The sequence below is a fragment of the Onychostoma macrolepis genome, chromosome 09, assembly GCF_012432095.1.
Source record: "Onychostoma macrolepis isolate SWU-2019 chromosome 09, ASM1243209v1, whole genome shotgun sequence".
NCBI classification, from domain to species: domain Eukaryota; kingdom Metazoa; phylum Chordata; class Actinopteri; order Cypriniformes; family Cyprinidae; genus Onychostoma; species Onychostoma macrolepis.
In genome coordinates, this window is record NC_081163.1 from 18,785,057 (window position 1) to 18,804,987 (window position 19,931).

At 39.9% G+C, this 19,931-nt stretch overlaps 1 protein-coding gene across 1 annotated transcript; it reads left to right on the plus strand.

Moving 5' to 3' along the window:
• Window positions 1-560: 560 nt before the first annotated feature.
• Window positions 561-18,861, plus strand: efnb2a (ephrin-B2a). The gene is made up of 5 exons (XM_058788021.1): window positions 561-1,434; window positions 7,759-8,042; window positions 13,195-13,287; window positions 13,718-13,825; window positions 15,398-18,861. The coding sequence occupies exons 1-5, from the start codon at window positions 1,322-1,324 to the stop codon at window positions 15,799-15,801; spliced, it is 1,002 nt and encodes a 333-aa protein (XP_058644004.1). The 5' UTR covers window positions 561-1,321; the 3' UTR covers window positions 15,802-18,861.
• The last annotated feature ends 1,070 nt before the right edge of the window (window positions 18,862-19,931 follow it).

Below are 19,931 nucleotides of genomic sequence, written 5' to 3' on the forward strand. Positions count from 1 at the left end.
GCGCTGTTGACTGCCAAATGAATCCCTCACGCATTCAGCAGGCGGCTCTCTGTCGACCTCAACCTAAATAAACGCCTTTATTTTAAGATTATTGGCCATGTGGGACTTGAAATCGACCTTTGTGCGTGTCGTGGAACACGATAATAACAATTAAATTAATTGTTTAAATTAACAATGATATTATAAAATATAATAAAGATAAATAGTTGTGACTGAACATGATTAGGATGCATGTAGGTAGTATATTGTGTACTTATTAGTACAGTTTGCTGTTTTTCGGTGCAGTTTTTGTAACAGATGCAAATATACACATTCTACCCCGAGTTCTCTTTGAAATGCAGAAATGTTATTAATCCCTAAGAACTCAAATCTGGGTTGGCGACCTGAAGTCCGATATATTCTTCTCCCATTGCTCGACCAGTCGCCAGGCGACCGCTTGATTGACAGGTTTCTCTCCTTGGCTACCTGTCCAATGAGAGAGCAGGTGGGAGGAGTCAGCGAAAAACTCGCTCTGACAAATATTCCGTGTTGTAGACGCTCGCAGCTACTTGCAGTACAGCTTCGCGCAGAGAACGAGCAGAGTCCCGCAATTCACGCGCACGGCAGTTCAGTCCGGACCTGCAGGGCTCGAGCCGCAGCTGTTCTCTGCTACTGTGAGGGTTCCACAGCGACCCATGAGAACTTTCATTTGACTTCATCGTTTCATTTTATTTTTATTTTCAATCATTAGTCATTCTTATTTTTTGCTTCATCCAGTAAGGCTGCAATTAATTCATTCTTGTTCATCTTTTCCAAACTGCCTCATTCGTTTTTTGGGAACTCCGGTGGTTTTTCCCCTCGTTTGCCCGCCTGAACGGAATACCTCGCATTTGGAATTGGTACCTGCTTGGTTTATGATCCACACCGGGGGGATTAACTTCCATGTCTCCACGGACATCCAGCACTTCGGTGGCGTCGACACGGGCCGCCTTCCTGTGAGGAATGTACGTGCGCCCCACGGCCGGTTGATAGGAGAGTTCTCCACTCAGTCGTTTATTTTACCGAATGAGAAACTGTCTGCTGTCCGCGGTGCTGCTCTCTCTCATCTTGAGCAGGACTAATAGAGGAGTAGCCTAGCTCTTCCCTTCTGGATGGTTCACTTCTAACTGGGCTCCTATTCAGCATTTATTTTTATTTTTATTTTATTTTTTTTTAACTTTTTCTCCTGGAACAGGGATATTGAGTTTGGATTGTCACAAGCAGCACTCCAACAAGACGCTTTCTTTTTTCTAATTAGAAATTCCCGCGGAGCGGAATTTGACCGTAACGGTCGTAACGGACCATGGGCGACTCTCTGTGGAGATATTACTTTGGAGTTCTAGTCATCGCGTGCAAGGTGAACCTGTCCCGCGCGCTCATCCTGGACTCCATATACTGGAACACGACGAATACCAAGTAAGCTCCGTCACTAACCCTCTCTCGCCCCCTTAGCAACGTTCAGACCCTGGAGGTGTCGGTAAAATAATGCACGGTAAAGCAGGATAAATGGCTTTGTACGGTGTAAAGGCGTTCTTCTGTAAATGAAAATTAATAGCAGGTGATGTGGATCTTCGAGCTGAGGCGAGTGACGCGTTGTTTCCACTCACAGGGGTTTAGGACATTAATATAAAAAAAATGTCGCATTTTACAGTAATTAATAATTCCCCGTGCTAACTTGTAAATTTGAGGCAGAAAGAAAAATAAATTATAATAGTTTTGAATGGCCCCACAGGACCTCAGGTCATAAATCTTGAGAGGATTTTTACCCACAGTGATGTGATCTGTTTCATGACACGAAATTATTTCAACAAAACAATTAAGGGAAATCAAAGGTGTGACATTTCGTGTTAATATAGACAACCGTTCATTATACAAGTGATGGTTAAATTTCCAGCTGCGGCATAATGTTTTATTGAACGGCGTAGGCCCCAAGTCCTTCACCTCAGAAAATGTTTGTGTAATTCTCACCATCACAATCTGATTTAAAATCACACATACAATGGATGATCCTTTTCATTGTTTTATTATTTATCCTGGTCGTGGTAGCTATAAGCTATTTATTTATTTTTTATTTTTTTTCTAATGTATTAGTTTCAGACTTGACATAATTACGTGTAGCTATAATTCTCTAAAATGTTCTCTTGAAAGCTTCCCCAGTCCTCAGTGACTGCAAAGTCAGTAGTGCAAATGTCAAGATGAGCACATGCGTAGCACATCGGCGCTGAATCATGCATTAAAACATCGAAACATCAAGTAACGCTGAAATCCGAAGGGGTCTCGTGCCCCGCGCGGGAGTCTCGAGCGCTTCGTAGAGAAACTCAATAATTCAGGGTTCGCTCTCGGCCCATTTTTATAGAGAAAGACTTCTCTCTTTTACTCCTGCATGTACAGGGCAAGGGGCAGCATGGATAGACCGCATAACAGGTGCCCCGTGTTGATAATTACGGTCTTTAGCACACACAGGTAAAAGAGCGGCTGTCTTTAGTCCTCTGGCAGTGTCGCAAGCGTGCTTAAGTACGTTAATTAATAAGAGTGTAACTGATCTAAAAGGCTTTGCTCTGCACAGGATGCGCTGGGATTGAGTTGTTGATAGGATCATCGGTCTACTTTACAGAGCTTATTTATTTATTTATTTAAAGCTAAATAACTTAATAAAAAATCCAAATTTTGTTGGGTCCAAATTATCTTGCGAGAGAAAATAGATTAAGTATGGGTGCATTATTAAGGTGACTGTTCGTTGCTGTATTTGTTGGAAATTCTGCCGTGAGGGGAAAAAATGAAGAGGATGACGTGTTGCATTGAGAGATTCAATTTTGCTGAATGTGCTCGTGACCATTGGCCCACTCCACTTAACCTACTTTTACATTGTTCCTATAAGACAATCTTTTAGGTTTTTTAATACTCTATAGGGAACTTCAATAATTAAAATTACTAATGTTTTAACTATATTGCAATATGCCAATTTAATTGATGTGGATGAGTGATGAAAAGTAATGGAAAAGTTGTGGCCACGGCTATAGTGAATGTACATTTTTATAGTTTAAATAAAATATTTATATTTCCCCAAATATTGCTTGAAGTGCTCTTGTAGAGTAAAATTCTGTTAATTCAAAGAGTAGTACTTGGCATACAAATGGAAAGACATCCAATTTTGAACAATCGTAGAAATTCTTTAAGTGTGAGAGTGTTTTAGACTTTTTGTTACAGTTCTAAGCGAGCCATGTTCATTACACTTTACACTAGCGATTATATTCCGGGTGATTACATATGTAAGTACTGCGTAATTGTATTTAGTATGTAATTATGTTTTTGTGGAGTACTTTGTAATTCTAATTGCAAATTATTTTAGTTCATTAAATTTATATATAACTTAGACACTGGATGTGACGTGTCACCACCATGTCGATATCTATTGTGACATCCTCATTGATGGAGACCCAGAGCAACCATGAAGTGACCTGCAACGGCGCGTCTCTCTATTGTGTGTGTCACTGTAAATATGCAGGCCTCATTCTCCCCAGGCAAGCCGGCGTTCCATGGAATTACTCACTGCGCACATTCCTGCCGTTGTGTTGTGGCAGTTCAACGTATAGTTCTTTGTAGCACAGGACTAAATGGTGATGGCACTGATAGCATTGTTAGCGTTGGTGGCTGCATTTTACCACCTGACAAGATAAACAGAGCAAAACACTGGGACATGGCAGGAGTCTTGTTACATTCAAATATATTTTCATGCGTTTGCTTTTCTTTCTTGCTTGCTTTCTTTTTTACTTTGACATTAAATTATTTCATGATATGAATTGTGACCCTGGACCACAAAACCAGTCATAAGGGTCAATTTTTCTGAAATTGAGATTTATACACCATCTGAAAGCTGAATAAATAAGCTTTCCATTGATGCATGGTTTGTTATGATAGGATAATATTTGGCAGAGATACAACTATTTGAAAAACTGGAATCTGAGGGTGCGAAAAAAATCTAAATATTGAGAAAATCGCCTTTAAAGCTGTCCAAATTAAGTTCTTAGCAATGCATATTAATAATCAAAAATTAAGTTTTGCTATATTTACATTATGAAATTTACAAAATATCTTCATGGAACATTATCTTTACTTAACGTATTAATGATTTTTGGCATAAAAGAAAATATACCCCAGCGACTTAAGACTGGTTTTGTGGTCCAGAGTCTCAATTTATTTTTCGATAATAGATGAACTGAGGAGAACCTGACTCCCATCTCGTATCAACTCCAGTTTCATTTTAGAAACACAAATACCCAATAAACAAAAAAGTACAACTTAATATCTGAAGATTAGAGTGAAATCCCATAGGTATAATGTTTGTGAGTACTGACTAGTGCTTCATCTAAAGCATCAGTGCTGCATAACAGGAGGGGTGTACTTAAAATCTGTACTGTACTCCCTATGGCCTTCTGTACATGAGACAACCATAATTCTCAATCTCTCAGCGAGTGTGTGCGTGATGGCTGTTTTTTTCTTTCCTCCCATTGCAAAAATGTGTGTCAATCCAGTGCACAGTACTTTTTACCCCTCCATTGCTTTACCTCTGATGCGTCAGGCATGTAAAGACTCCTTTCCCCTCTCTCTTCTCTCTCCCTCTCCTTCTTGTTCCTTCTGGTAATCCATTTTGTCGGAGGTGGAGAAACAAAAGCAGTCTGCTCTACACGTTTTCAGTCAAAGGAGGTTCCCCCTTCTCTTCATTAGGAGATTATATCGCTTAGCAGGGTTCTGACGGGGGCACATCCATGGCTTCATACACATGCAGATACAGCATGAATGAACGAGGGGCGATTGGGCCATGAATAATAACTACCCCTTCCCCCCTTCTGCGTTTAGGGGTGCAGAAACTTCATGATAGATTGCTAGCGAAAGGCTGTTATGATTTAGATGCTGAGTTAACCATTTTCCAAATTTGTCGTCATGATATTAGCAGATGGGTGGGATTGTTTTACCGCTGGGAGAGAGCGAGGAGAAGGAAAGGGGCTGAGGGAAAAGTGTGACGTCTAGTCACACAAGTTGATTGTTAAATTGCATTTGTGTTGCTTTAAAATGCGAGGAGAGAGCAGACGGGGTCTTTCGGGATTATGGATTGAACAGATGAGGAAAACAGGAAAGAATGAAGGGATATAGGGTGACAAAGGGATAAGGTGCCTGTCTGGTCGATTCGCCCTCACACCCGACGCAGGTCTCGGTTGCAAAGCATGATGGAGCGATTAAACCATGAGATGTCTGTTGATTTCTTTTGTCCCGTGCTTTCTGTCTATGTCTTTCTATGCCCAATGAACCTCCATATTGGTCTGATGATTGAAAGTCAAACAGCTTAAGTTCCCTCCGCCCATATGCGTCCGTCGCCCAGTGTTGTTTCAGATCTTTGGGTTAAAGCGCTGTGTTCCTATTGGGGCGGGATTAGGCTACTGCTGTCACTGTGTCACGGCTCGGCCCACACAACTAGAGATTAACACGGGAAAAGAAAGAAAGAGGAAAGCTGATGGACAAAGATTCATATGCAAAAGCTCCATTTGAAGAAAGCAAGATATATGAAAACATTGGTGGGGGGGGATTTTAAACAGAGGTTATCATGAACACATGTGTTGTTTTTAGTTTTAGCAAATGAATCCATATTTTGACCCCAAAGAAAAAAGAAAAATGAAACGGACAATAGCAAATTAGAAAAAAAAAAACGGAAAAAAAAACAGATGTCTTATCCTTTACTCTTTAACGCTTTTCAGACGTCCATCCAGCCCACCTGTTTCTCAGCTTCAGTTTTATCGTTTATATCATGCCTAAGTTGCCAGAGAGAGTCCTGAAAGTCTTCTACTCATTAACCGCTGTTAGTGAATTTCTCTTTTCTTTTACTTTAATGTGTATGAGCAAGTTTATTTAAATGGCTTTAAATGGCTTCATTTTGAAGTGCTTTTAGAAAGGCTGCCAAAAATGAATATTTCAGCCTGAGCACAAGTGAATGAGTCAGTGGGAAGAAGACAAAAAGAAAAGATAAAACAGATGCATTGTGAGTATAAAAAACAGAGATATAAGAGGGAAAAAATGTGGATCACAAATAAAATTATGGAGAAACGTCCTCAAGTGGCACGGCCATGTCTTCTTAGATGTACTGCACATGTCCTGACCGTTCGCTCTTACACAGACGCGCGCCTTTTCCGACTTAATGGCTTCTCTGTGTGCAGCTGCAGCCTTGTTAACAGAATGAGCGGTCTGTGTTAAACGTGTGCAAACCCTTATTCTGTCATCCTTTTCTTTTTCACATTCACATGTCCCAGAATATTTACGACCACTGGGAGAATCACCAAGGCTAAGGTTGGGGGGTTAAAGTGTGTCTTTTAGACAAGGATTAAAGCCATTTACAAACATGAGTGTGACCTCTGACTTTATTTGTTCAACTACCCCCCACTTTTACATCCCGCTCCCTACTCAAAACTAAAACTAGATTGTTTTAACAGCGGCTCGTGTAAAATACAGACACGTAAAACACCCTTTTAATAGTGGAATGTGTGTGTATGGGCTGCGGGGTGACCTTGTATGCCCTGTGGTTTAGGATAATGACTGACTGTGGGCTGCAGCAATGTATATAGCAACTAGCATGCTGCATTTGGCCTATCTCGCTGTTTCACTGCTCAATTGTATTTGCTCATTAAATAGAGGTTAATAGAATTAGCATACATATATGAATGTACACTGTTGAAAGTAAAGATTCTCTATTGGTATTAATGGCTCCATGAATAACCTTTAACATCCACGGAAAGTTTCCAATGCACAAAAGAATTTTTATAGTGGAAAATAGGTTCTTCAGATTATTAAAATGTTTTTCATGCCAAAAAATATGTTCACTGAACCCAGAATAGTTCTTCATTGGCATCGCTGTAAAAAAAACCCTGCATTTTTAAAAGATGTTTAGCTCTTTACTATTTGGAAAAACAGAGCAGATTTGTGGTTTTGAAAGTGTGAGTGTGTATAAACTTTTAAGGTGTGAGCATGTCTTACTCTGGGAATTTACGAGTCTCGCCCTCTTTTTTTGAACGATCCCATGGCAAATATTCAAACACACCACACACATGCGAGCAAACTGTTCTTGGCTTTTCAAATAAGCTTGCGCAGTGATAAGACACGAGCGAGATAGCGATCCAGTGTTCGGCTCGAGAGGATTTGCGTGGCTAGATCTGTCGCACAGATAGTCCTGACAGCTACCCCGCTGCACGTCAAACGCACGCACACACAGCAGAGCAGTTTTCCCAGCTACTCCTGTTTTAGTCCCTCGAGGCAGATGGCTGGGAGCGTCGCCTGATGTGAGCTGCTGCGCTTTTCCTCCTTATTTCTCATGACATCATTTTCTTTTCACAGCACTTGGCATCAGAGAGACTATTTGCCTTTATTCTTAAGTGTGAGCTGTGAGTCAACACCTTTGTCTCGTTCTAGCTGCTCCATTTTCTTTTCTGGTTTCTCATAAAGCAACTTAAAAACACTCGTGCATGCAGTTTAGGATCGTTTCAGTTATTCTCCTACGTATTTATGATGCAGCTAGTTCTTTAGAACCTGTTTTATCCTTTATAATCGGTGCTAAATAATTGATCTCCCTCTTTTTTAATTATTGATCAACACTATGCTTCACAATCCAGCATATTTTTGATCCTGAGAGCGGTTCGAATATGATTTATTGTCTATGATGTTTCTCACTCTCTCTCTGCCTCTGTCTTTCTCTCAAAGGTTCGTGCCAGGACAGGGTCTGGTGCTGTATCCACAGATCGGGGATAAGATGGACATAGTTTGCCCACGCGTGGAGGGCGGCTCAACGGAAGGAGTGGAGTATTATAAACTCTATATGGTTCCTCTGGAACAGCTAAAGTCCTGTCAGGTCACAAAGGCAGATACGCCTCTGCTCAACTGCGTCAAACCGGACCAGGACGTCAAATTCACCCTCAAATTCCAGGAGTTCAGCCCAAACCTTTGGGGCCTGGAGTTCTTCAGGGGGAAAGACTACTACATTATCTGTGAGTATGACAGCGGATATTTGTAAACCACCCGTGCCGCAACGTTCTGGTCAATTCCATTTGCTTGGGTTTGTTTATGTGGTTTTAAGTATTGGGAAATGTTGACGTTGTGGGGTGAACTACATTAGCAATGTTTTAGTGAGTCGTGGTGCAAATAATAACACATTTATACCACATTTGCTAGTGTTTGTTTACATCGGGTGAAATGGTTGTTAGTTCAGAGTTACAGAGACGGAAAGTTTCTGTTTGTGAGTGGCATTTGACCATGAACACGTATGTACACAAACAAAAATTACTTCTCGTTTTCGCTTTGTATGGTTTTGCATGTGGGTTGAATTTTCACATTTGCGAGAACAATAACTACTCACCTGGCCTCAAAACATACAGTTCAGGCTCAAAGCAAGCTGTATAAACAGCCAGTGAGGTGGAAGAGGAACGCAGGGATCTACCAAATGGAATAAGGCGCTCACATATACACACACACACACACACACACACACACACACACAAACAGAGACTGCTTTGATACACAGCGTCAATCTCATTGCCCAGACCTGAGCTGTTCTCTCACTCTCGCTCACAATGAGAGTTCACTTCCAGCATAAGGAGAAAATCCAATTTTGCAGTTCTGGGCATATTCTCTCCTCCTTTATTTTGCTCTCTCTCAGTTTCTCTTAAACGACTCTAATTTGTGGAGAGAAAAGTAAAAGAGAGAAAAAGGAGGTGAAGGAAGAGAAATTAGTTCATTTTGCTGCATTGTAGATGATAATTGCCCTGGTGTACAGCTGGAGTCGTGTGTGTGTGTGTGTGTGGAGTTGTGAAGTGCAGAGACGTATGACTGCTGTGTGTGGTTGGGGGGGAGGTTTATTCGATAAGTCATTAATTAAAAAGTTTAATCCTAATAGCTCAGTTTAATCACTCTGTCTTTATCAATTGGATCTGCTTAGAAACCAATCAGATGATTTCAATCCCTTATAAATGTGTTCAGCAAGCCAAACGTCTGTGTATGTGTGCAGGACTCAACAATGAGGAGTTTTTCTTTAGGCCAGTCGTATAGATTTTTACTTGACCTGACAACATTTTCACATAAATATGATAAACAGCTGTTTTTGAGGAACATATTTTACTATGTGTCAGAAAATTATATTGTTCATTAAAGATTAAAGGGATTCTTTCCAAAAAAAGTTGTTATTTTGAATATTCTGTTGATCAAAGAATCCTGAAAAAAAAATGCATTATGGTTTCCAAAACTATTAGCTATGCACCACAACTGTTTTTAAAATGAATAATAATGTTTATTCAGCACCAAATCATCATAATAGAATAATTTCTGAAGGATCATGTGACACTGAGTAATGGCTGCTGAAAATTTAGCTTTGCCACCATTGAAATAAATTACATTAAACTAGAAAACATTCATTGCTGTTTTTACATTCATTTGTTCAAATAAATACAGCCTTCATAAGCATAAGAAAAAAAATAAATAATTAATTATACAGGCCCTGAACATTTTCATACAAAATGTTGGTTCAAAATATGCACATGATAAAAGCATGCAGTTGGTCAGCTGGCCTAAAGCTCACTGACTCTTCGCTGACCTTTATTGCTTTATTGTTGAGGCCTGGTGTGTGTTGGTGTGTGCTGGCCAAACTTTCAAATGGTTCTTCTATTGTTCATATGCAGCCTGATGCTGATGACTCTGATATGATTGCGTGTGTTTGTGTGTGAATATGAGCTTGATGTGATCTGGTCTGACAGATTGCCCTGGAGCCGGGAGCCAGAAGAGAGATACATGATCTAAATATGGCATGAGAGAGAGAGAGTTAGAGAGAGCAAGAATGTTTCATAAAAAAGAATACAATCTGCAGAACGATTGAATCAATTGAATGAAGCAGAGATAAACTACGTCTATGTAAATCTTAAAGATGCGTTCAGAAATTTTGTCCCTTAAGAATAGAATAATAGTTAATTGGTAATAAAAAAGCAAGTAGTGCTTAAAAAGCTGAATGTAATCGGTTTACATCCATAGTTTTAATTATTGTTTCATCAGTTTTAATTAGGACGGAGTCTATGACTGGTTATTCTTCAAAGTAGTGTGTGTCCTGGCATTGGCAGAAACATTTAGCAGGTATTTCAGTTGCAGGTTCAGAGAGAGAAAATTCACATTCTCTTAATTCGTTTTTTTCAGACTTCCCCATACTGACAGATGATGAAAAATGAAAACAATGCCCCTTACCAACTAGTTATGTAATGTAACAGCATGCCATTGCCTGAGGGCGAGCATGTCTTTAGACACCAACGATGATGAGCATTTATTACTGATAAGTGATAAGTGATGTATAACATTAAATCATATATAGAGTTGAAATTCATTTCCATTGTATTCTATTTTTAACCTTCGTTTCTTTCCTTTTCGTTTTTTCGTTATTTTATTTGTTGTAGTTTCTGTTTTTCATATGCTTTGTCAGTATTATAAACGTTTATAATCATGCCAATGAAGCATTGCTGACTTTGAAAGAGATATATAAAGAGAGAGACATATTGTTTGGCTTTGTTCAAAGCCAGTGAGGGCTTTTCGAGGTGCCGTGCCATATCTTATTAGAGTAGATGTGCAATGTTTGTGTGTGTGTGTATTGTTGTGTGTCAGCTCTCATTATTGGCCTGAGTGCTGTTCACCACTCTGTGACCCTGACGCCATGTTGATCAGGTCAAACTCCAAAACAACAGCTACAGCTCATCATCACAACTCACATTCACGTTCAAGTAGCTATATTGTTAAATTATTGCTATTAATTGTTATTATTAAAAAAATCGTTTTATGTTTCAGTATAATGCAAAATTTCGAAGCATTTAACGCCCGTTGCATGGTGTCGTTTTCCAGTCCTGTCCCACTGGTTGCCCTTTTGTCATGGCAGGACTTTACATTCCTCGCAGCCTGTTTGAGCTTGATAGGGTTTCACCAAACAGGTATTGGTGTCAGTATTGAGTTTTTGTGTCCTCGTGTAGCACACAGACACATTTATCTAGCTGGGGGCATAACCTACTCTATCACATATATACAATACATACTGCAGATTAACCCAAACCGCTAAAAGAAAACTTTTCCATTTTAGAATGAAAATAGATTTATTTAATATTATATTTTACTAATATATTTTGTTTATGAATCATTTTCCAACTGAGGACAGCCCCAAAGGGAGGTTTTTAGTTATTGAACTATATTAACAGCACGTGTTTTTCTATTATGGTGGGCACTTTCCATTGACCTCTACTGTTTTTATACTCCTCTAATGACTTTTAAAAAATTATTTTATGGAACATTTTCTGCCTTATTTTTCAATTAAAGTATTTAGCTTATTTATTAAACCTTTTTATACTTCATGGAGCCCTCTCGCTGCTCTCCACAAAGTAGGTTTCAGGCTTTTTTGGGGAAATTTGGCCTTCACAATGTAGGCCAAACCTGTCCCACACACAAATACTCTTTGTCAGCCGGTCTGTCACTTCAAAGTCAAACGTTCTTTCACTTAAACTCATCTATGAAGAAGTGCTTCAAAAGTGTCTTTGTATTCTAATCAACTCATCACTTAAACTAAAACTAAATGAACCGCATGTGTCATGTGACTGTTGACCTGGAATGTGAAATCATCATGTGATTATTGCTTAGCAATGTGTTTGCTTTAATGCGTGCGTGTTTAGGCTCATTTGCCAGATTTATGAAATGAACACACAGAAAGGAACGCAAGCTTTTAAGGAGCTTTACATGTAATGCGCTTGTGTTCTTCTGAACACTAAAAAGCCACAGGTTAAAGAAGCAACAGAGAGAGTCAGATGGTGTCATGCTGCAGTCCTAACAAACGGATCAAGAAGAAAAGTAGAATCAGAAGGATCATCACATGGCACACTCATAACTCACTCACACTCCATCCTCGACAGCGTCGAAAAAAAAAAAAAGTGATGATGGGGGGACAGGCGCCATAGACTCCAACATCCCCGCCCTCCTCCGTCTCTTTCTCTCTCTCTCTGAATGCAGGCCACACTGTTCTGGACGCTGACCAGACGTTAAGCCCTTGGCAGCTCGTTAGCTCTGTGTTACTGACCCAATAGACCGCAAGCCTGCCGGGCGTGGACACACACGCACACACACGCACATGGCATAGCTGCATTGTTCGGTTAAAAGCCCACATGAGACACGTGGGACCAATGGCCAGAATACTGCTGATAGTTTGTTTAGCAACAGATAATGACGTTCAACGGCTTAATTCAGTTCAAATTCATTTTATTGTAAAGTCGAATTGCATGTAGAAAACTAGTTTTCCTGTTCACACTTTATTTTAAGGTCCTATTCTTGCTATTAACAAACCATTAACTACAACTTTTTCCTCAATAAACTACTAATTTGCTGCTTATTAATATTTTGGGTAGGATTAGGGATGTAGAATATGGTCAGGCAGAATATAAGCAGTAATAAACAGAAAATATGATAATAATAAGCATGCTAATAAGCAACTAGTTAATAGTGATAATTGGTCTTTATATTAAAGTGTTACCATTTTCCTCACTTCATTTTTTAAGCCAGTCCAACATGTACCTGCTCAAAAAAGAGAAGACTTATTTATTTTTATTGTTTTAAATTATTTAGTCTATTTTCCTCTCGCTCACTTTTGTTTCTTGACAAACATCTGCTGTGGCTAAAGTGTTACACGCTCTTAAACACGCTCCAAACCTCACATTCATTAATAGCGCTCTCTCTCCGTGCCTTATTCGTTAAATTATTAACAACCACTCCTGGTGCTGGAGGCCTTTGCCTCGCTGGTGAAGAAAATCAGCTTTTTATTATTCCTTTAATCCTTCTTATTTCCTATTGAATTGTTAAAGAGCAAAGGCGCACTTTCAACGGGAGTCCTCCTGACCACTTCATCTTTCAACACCAAAACAAACACAAAAAAAAATTCAAGTTCATAAATTGCAAATAAAAGTTTGGTTACATGATTTATGAAGGTTCTGCACAGAGACTTGACTGCATGAATATTCATTATTCGCAGTTACACCATCTAAATAGCGTGCACCTTCTTTGATCAATCTCAGTTTTGTGTTTGCATATATAATAGCAACACATGTTGCTAAAGTTCTTGTTTTTGGCATTGTGTTTCAGCTACATCTAATGGAACGATGGAAGGGCTGGATAATCAGGAAGGAGGGGTGTGTAAAACCAAGTCGATGAAAATCATAATGAAGGTTGGACAAAGTGAGTAATCGTTTCACTGTCATGTGTGTATGTGGGTGTCTAATAGCTGTGGGCACGAGGGTGTAGAACAATAGCAAAGCTCTTCGAACCTGCCTCAGACCCTGCGCTGTAATTAATGACGATTATTCATAAATCACCTCACCAGTGACATCTGTAGTAATTACCATAGGCCACACCCACCAACACAAGCGACTGAATTTCTTGCTCTCTCACAAATAAACAGACACAAGCTGAAGGTCACTAGATTAATCATGGCTGCTTGTGTTTTAATGACGAACACACACACACATACACACTCTCATGGTCGCTATCAGTCACACACACACACTTTTATTTAGCTGAGCAGCGTGAAAGTAATAGCTCTCCACATGAAAATGCATACATACTGTATATCAGAGTGATGAATGTGTTTCTTATCTATGTTTTGCAGACCCCTCCGATCCCATTTCCCCCAAAGAATACCCCACCAGTTACCCTCCCAAACACCCCGACGTAGGGGGCAAGGACACCAAATCGAATGAAGTACTTGACAAGCCCGGTACGTCACACACTTTATCACCTCACACACCTGTAAGGGGACGCTCACTGATTCATCATTCTCTCTGCTTTTTAATCCCTTTTTTGCTGAGCAAGTGCCAGTCCTCTGTCACAACGTCATGCACACTAATTCGTTCTCATAAAATCCTTCTGACAAGGAAACCGTTAACGTGACAGAGCAAGACAGACGCATTCGTTGTAGAATTCAGCTTCTACGTAGAAGCATATGGACATCAAAGTCGTTTGAGTGGAGTGTCTTAGGTACAATAATCCACTTGTAAAACAGCCTGAGTGTGAGTGTTTGCAGCTCATCTGTTCCGCCCGACAAACTAACTGGAGTCCAAAGCCATGCGAGGTCACTCTGTCCACAGCTTTCCACGACCACGGGCGTTATCTATCCTAATACACATTTTTGAGAGTACTGAAAACTGACAGCTTCCACAAGCACATAACTAATTCATTTAGATAAAGGCACTTCTTATTAAAAATTATCTTTCTTTTCTCTACTGCACTTACGCTACTACTCAAGCTTTGTACTCTGGTTTCTTCTTGAAATTTGTTTTCACGGCACTGCTAATACCGTCGGCTCTTTTATGATCAATCGCTTGTGTTTTCTCTCCTTTGGAAGTTGCTTTAGATAAAAGCGTCTGCTAAATAAATACATGTAAATTTATTTCACCATACATAAAAGACATTTCGTTTAGTGTCAAGGCATCTTTTTAATTGCTCATGAGTATGCCATTTCCATTCTAGTCTGAAAGCCTGTTCACACCAAGAACGATAACTAAAAAAAGATAACTATAATTATATATTAGCATTCAGACCAATGTAGGGGTGGGTGATATGGCAAAAATATCATATCACGTTTTTTTTTTTTTTTTCAGGAATATCACGATTCTTTGTCATGTTGGTTTTACTATTTTGCAAGTTGTCTAAGCAGTACAGCTAAACTAATTTCCCTATTTTAAAAACAAAGCCTCTCAAGGTAAAAAAATATAGAATCCGGTTTTCTGTCAAACGTTTCATTTCACTTTAGACATAACAAAGTGTGTTTATATGTAAACCTTGTGTGTTTTTGACAGTATTAGACACGAAAGATAACTTAGTCCAGCAATCAGGCGCTGTTTGACAGGCTTTTTAATTTGCGCTATGCGTTCAGAAAAAGTGCATGTTAAAACAGCGCGTGAACGAAATGTTTAACCGGCAAAGCTTTAAAACACATGCAAATAATGTACTTTTTTGATTGCGAATAAGTACAGTGTCTCGCCGTGAGTGTAACTCTACCACTGACTTAACATTTGATTTAAATGTATGTCGTGTTGTACAGTATATTTAAACGGAGGCGCCAGAACTTTAAGTGATAGAATGTGTGCTGTAGGCATTATTTCTTCAAAAGCAGATTGTGGAGAAATTTTTTATCGTCCACGATCAAAAATCGTCATGTCGCACACCCCTAGACCAATGTGAAACTACTGTAGTTATCATGAATTGTTATAGTTATCGATGTAAACAGTCCTTAATAGTAGTTGTTCATTGCTTTTTTGCTAACATCATGTTGTTTTTTCCCTCATAGATGCAGCTCATCAAGGTGAAGAGAAGGGAGATGGAAATAAATCGTCATCAGTCATCGGCTCAGAGGTCGCTCTGTTCGCCTGCATCGCCTCAGCCAGTGTCATTGTCATCATCATCATCATCATGCTGGTATTCCTCCTGCTGAAGTATCGTCGACGCCATCGCAAACACTCGCCTCAGCACGCCACCACGCTGTCACTCAGTACATTAGCCACGCCCAAGAGGGGCGGCAGCGGCGGCAACAACAACGGCTCGGAGCCAAGCGACATCATCATCCCGCTGCGGACTGCTGACAGCGTCTTCTGCCCGCATTACGAGAAAGTGAGCGGCGATTACGGACACCCCGTTTACATCGTACAGGAAATGCCGCCGCAAAGCCCAGCAAACATCTATTATAAAGTGTGAAAACGGACACACTTTTTTCGGACGTTTTAACTCTAACCCCCCACATGCCCCTCGATGAACCCCCCGTGGGCGACATTGACGCCTGAGCTCACCCTCGTCCTTCCCCCTCTTATTTTTTTTGCTGTTCTTGTTTATTTTACAATATTCCTGATTATTACTCTCAGTATAGATGTTGCTGATGGTGGAGTGACACTCCTGATTCGCTGCTCTTGCACCTGCAAAAACGAAACAAACAAATAAAAAAAAATGACAAAAAAGAAAACATAAACCCTTCGGGAGATTGACGTGCACTATAACGGATCCTATAGTGTGTGTACGAAGGAGCGTGTGTGAATCAGACGAGCGGGGGAGAGGGGGGTTGAGGGGGTGGCCGTGAAAAGAGAGGTCAAGACAATGATTCTTCCTCTTTTTTTGTACTACATCATCTCCCTTAAAGACACAATACACGGAGATGGAAAAGAGAAGTGACGTGACAGTATCACACAGCAAGAAATATGAACTTGAGCTGTTTATTTAGCTTGGCCAATTGGCTGATCCATCTCGAAACAGGAAGAGAATGCAGCCTATTGGCCAGAGCTACAGGAAGTGGATTTATCGAGGAAGCGGGAAGCTCTCCGGAGCCTACTGTTGGACATTTGAATGGACATCATCTGTTTTTGCACGTTCACTCGTACTGTTTTCATTTACGTTAGCTCTCCTCATTTGCTCACCTCTACAAAATGACTCACGATGTTTACTTGAAGTCTTTTTGTATGGTCATGCGTCTTACTTGCATTTCTTTCTGTCATTCCCAGTGCAGTCCACTTGCAGATTCGTTTGGTAGAAGACTAATAGGTATCGTCATAGAGATCCTTTTGTGCTGGTTTATGTGCTGTTTAGTAACGTGGAAGACACATACACACATTTCATTTCGTATACGTCTGCTGCCAGGGCTGGAAACATGAGACACATAGAGAAAGAAGGAAGGAAAGAACGTCGATATTTGGTACAGTTGCTGTCCTGTTGCCTGCTGGGAAGGTGGAGGACCCACATGAACACTTTAGCAGCACTTTGAAAGCCTCACCACCTTTCCCACATGGAGTACAAACTCAAGAAAACACATTAAGAGAGAGAGCAGGGAGCAAATCACTCAAGGCTTATTAACAAAATCTGTCATTTTTGACACAAAATGGCCGCCTTCCCCAGGCATGTCGCTGCAAAAGTTCCCGTTTTTCTAGTATTTCTGCCATCGCACACAGACACACACACATTCTCCCTCACCAGTGGCCAGTGCGGATTGTGGAAGAGAGGAACTGGCGCTCTACTTTTTTGCTCAAAAGCACAGGGACATCAAGATCTAATTGTTTAGTTTAAATGAAACAAAAGATTTAATTAGCATTTCTTTATGGATTTGTTTACTGCTAGATGAAAACGGTTGGAAAGAGTGCATGTGTAGACTTTATTTATAATAGCGTACAGACAGGTCGGCGTGAGACAGCAAGAATATCAATCATTTATAGCAAATCTGCACATTATGCAAGCTTCACGTTTTCCTTTTCTTTGACAGATATTTCTCCATCTCGCTATTTGCTTTTTTCCATCGATCCCTACACAAATAGCTGCCTTTCGACCACAAACACACACATACCCGCACAAAAAGCACATGCGCTCATGGCCAGGGAAGGGGCGGCTTTGGAAGGAGCCCTCAGGGAAAACAGCATGTTGGGTTTTAAAATAGCCGAAAGGAATGAGAGGGAAGGGCCAGAAACGGACCAAAGGAAGGGCACGTCTAACAGAGTCCTGGCTAAACCAACTTCTCCGGCCTGCCTGTCTCTGTTGATGAAGCTCAGATGTGCTCTGGGTTGAAATTAGGCCCCTTAATCTGGAAGGAAAGCAGTAGACGTGGGTTAGCGAGCATACCAGATGAGAACGAGCGCAGGCTAAATGTAGTAAATTGCATGAAATTAGATCTTTCAGGCTCAAATTGTGGGAGGTTTCTGGAGGGGGAAAAAGACACATTATGATCGATGTAGGTCACAAGTGGACTTAGCGTGCGTTTTAGAGAGGAAGTCGCCGAGCAGAGGCCAGAATATCCCACAACCCACAGGATTTTAGAACCCCTTACGTGTGTGTCGTCATTCGTGCGAAACCCTTGGTGAGCAATGCCAGCCTGCAGACAGTTATCTTCATTTGTTTCTTACGTTGAAATCGAAATCGCTCACCAACGGTGGACTTTGAGAGTTGAAAATGTCCACAAACTGACCGTGGATCGTCATAGTCGCGCATTAACTGTTCATCCATTTTGTTTTCACTTGTTCATGGAGGTTCTTGAATCTCACCGAGAAGCCAAGCCTTGTATGATCGGAGCTTTGTGCCTCTGTAAGAGGCCACAAAATCTGCAAATATGCAATTTTTATTTATTTTTATAACAATTGAGAAAAAAAAAAGATGATATACGTTCACCTATGGAAAAGTGTTCTTAACCACTGAAAATTAAATGAAACAATACAGCATACGAAAACACTACAACCCCGGTGTGTTATTATTATTTTTGATTTTTTTACTTTGTGCTGTAGGTTCGAGGTAAACTGTGAAACATGAACTCTTAAACACATACATATTGAAGACTGAGCAGTTGTTTTAAACTTTAGAAGACATACACACACACATACTACAAAAACTACAAACATATTGCTGTTCGGTTGCTGTCCCATATGGGCTAAATATGACAATCTCCTTAGTTTCTTTAAATCCGAAGACACTGTCCCGGAAAGCAGGTTGCAAATGTTCCCGTAACATTTTAGGAGTGGTAGGACTCAACTAGTAGCGTAAGATGTTGCACCGATGTGGGTGGAAGGTTTGCGAAGTGCTGGGAGAAGTGTCTTCGGGCCACTGTAAAATGCCTTGCTTGTATGGTCACCCTGAGTTCACGAGACTCTAGTTTTTGCACCGTACATCTGTAGGTGAGAGGCTGTAAATATGTTATTGTTTGTATTGTATATGGATCCCCGGTTGTTACGATAGCCTTATTCTCACATTTCTAGCAAATAAAAAAAGTTATGAAAAAAAAAAAAAAAAAAACGAATCACTTCAGTTAAAAGAGAGCATACTAATTTTTTTGGTAAATAACTTGTGTAAATATTGACGACGAACCCAATAAATCGTTTTTTTATAAACTCTTAAGTAAGATGTTTTGTATAGAATTGGAATTTTTTGCTATGTATTTTAGCTAGCACTCGTCAGACCCCTCCCACTCAACCCTTTTGCACTGTTCCCATGGTGATCTGGTTTAAAAATGAAAATGAGATAGAGAATTGCCAAACTGACTGCTTGCTGCATATTTGTGCCATACGTGTGTACCATAGATATTTATTTAATTAGTTCTTTGTTTTTGCTTTTTTCTGTTGGATTTTTTTCTACCCAGTTTGTACGCAACCTCAGTATTATCATTTGAGTTTTTCCCCAACTTCTCCGTTTCCTGTTATCTTTCTGTTGCTATCGTTTCCCGATGGCCCATGCGCCCATCCTTCTCTCGCAGTAAGATCTGGTCAGGACGTGCAACCTTATAAAGTCATAGAAATGAAATGGCACACATTCCACCAGTCTGTTACAAACTGAAAATGTTTTTCAATAAAATGTTTTTCCTATGGAACTTTCAGTTCTCTTTTATGTTTATTTGATGTGGTTGTGTCAGGTGGAGTTCATCCGTTTACAATTAGCCTTCATTTTTTTACCATCTTTCCTGAAGTGAATGAACTCCTGAATGAAAACCTGCCCAGACACATTTGGGGTTGGTTCATAAGCTGTTAACAATATTGTGGTACAACTTTTGATCATTATACTTAACCACAAAAGTAAGCAAAGGGTTCAAGAAGTTCAGAGGGCTTCATAATCTTCTAAAGAAAAAATAAAAATGTTTAGAGTTTAGAGCAGGGTATAGACTTGATTCATTTGGACATATTTCAGTTGTGTAAATGTATACAATTATGATGAAATTGTGAACCCAAGTTACAAACTCCAAAAAAGAACACCAGAAAGAGTAAGAAAGTCTATAAAATGTCTTTTTCAATGATTCATTAAATGAACTAGTAATTGTTCATAAATAGGGCACACAGTATTTTTGATTTGCTAATAAGAACTGTCTTAAAAGA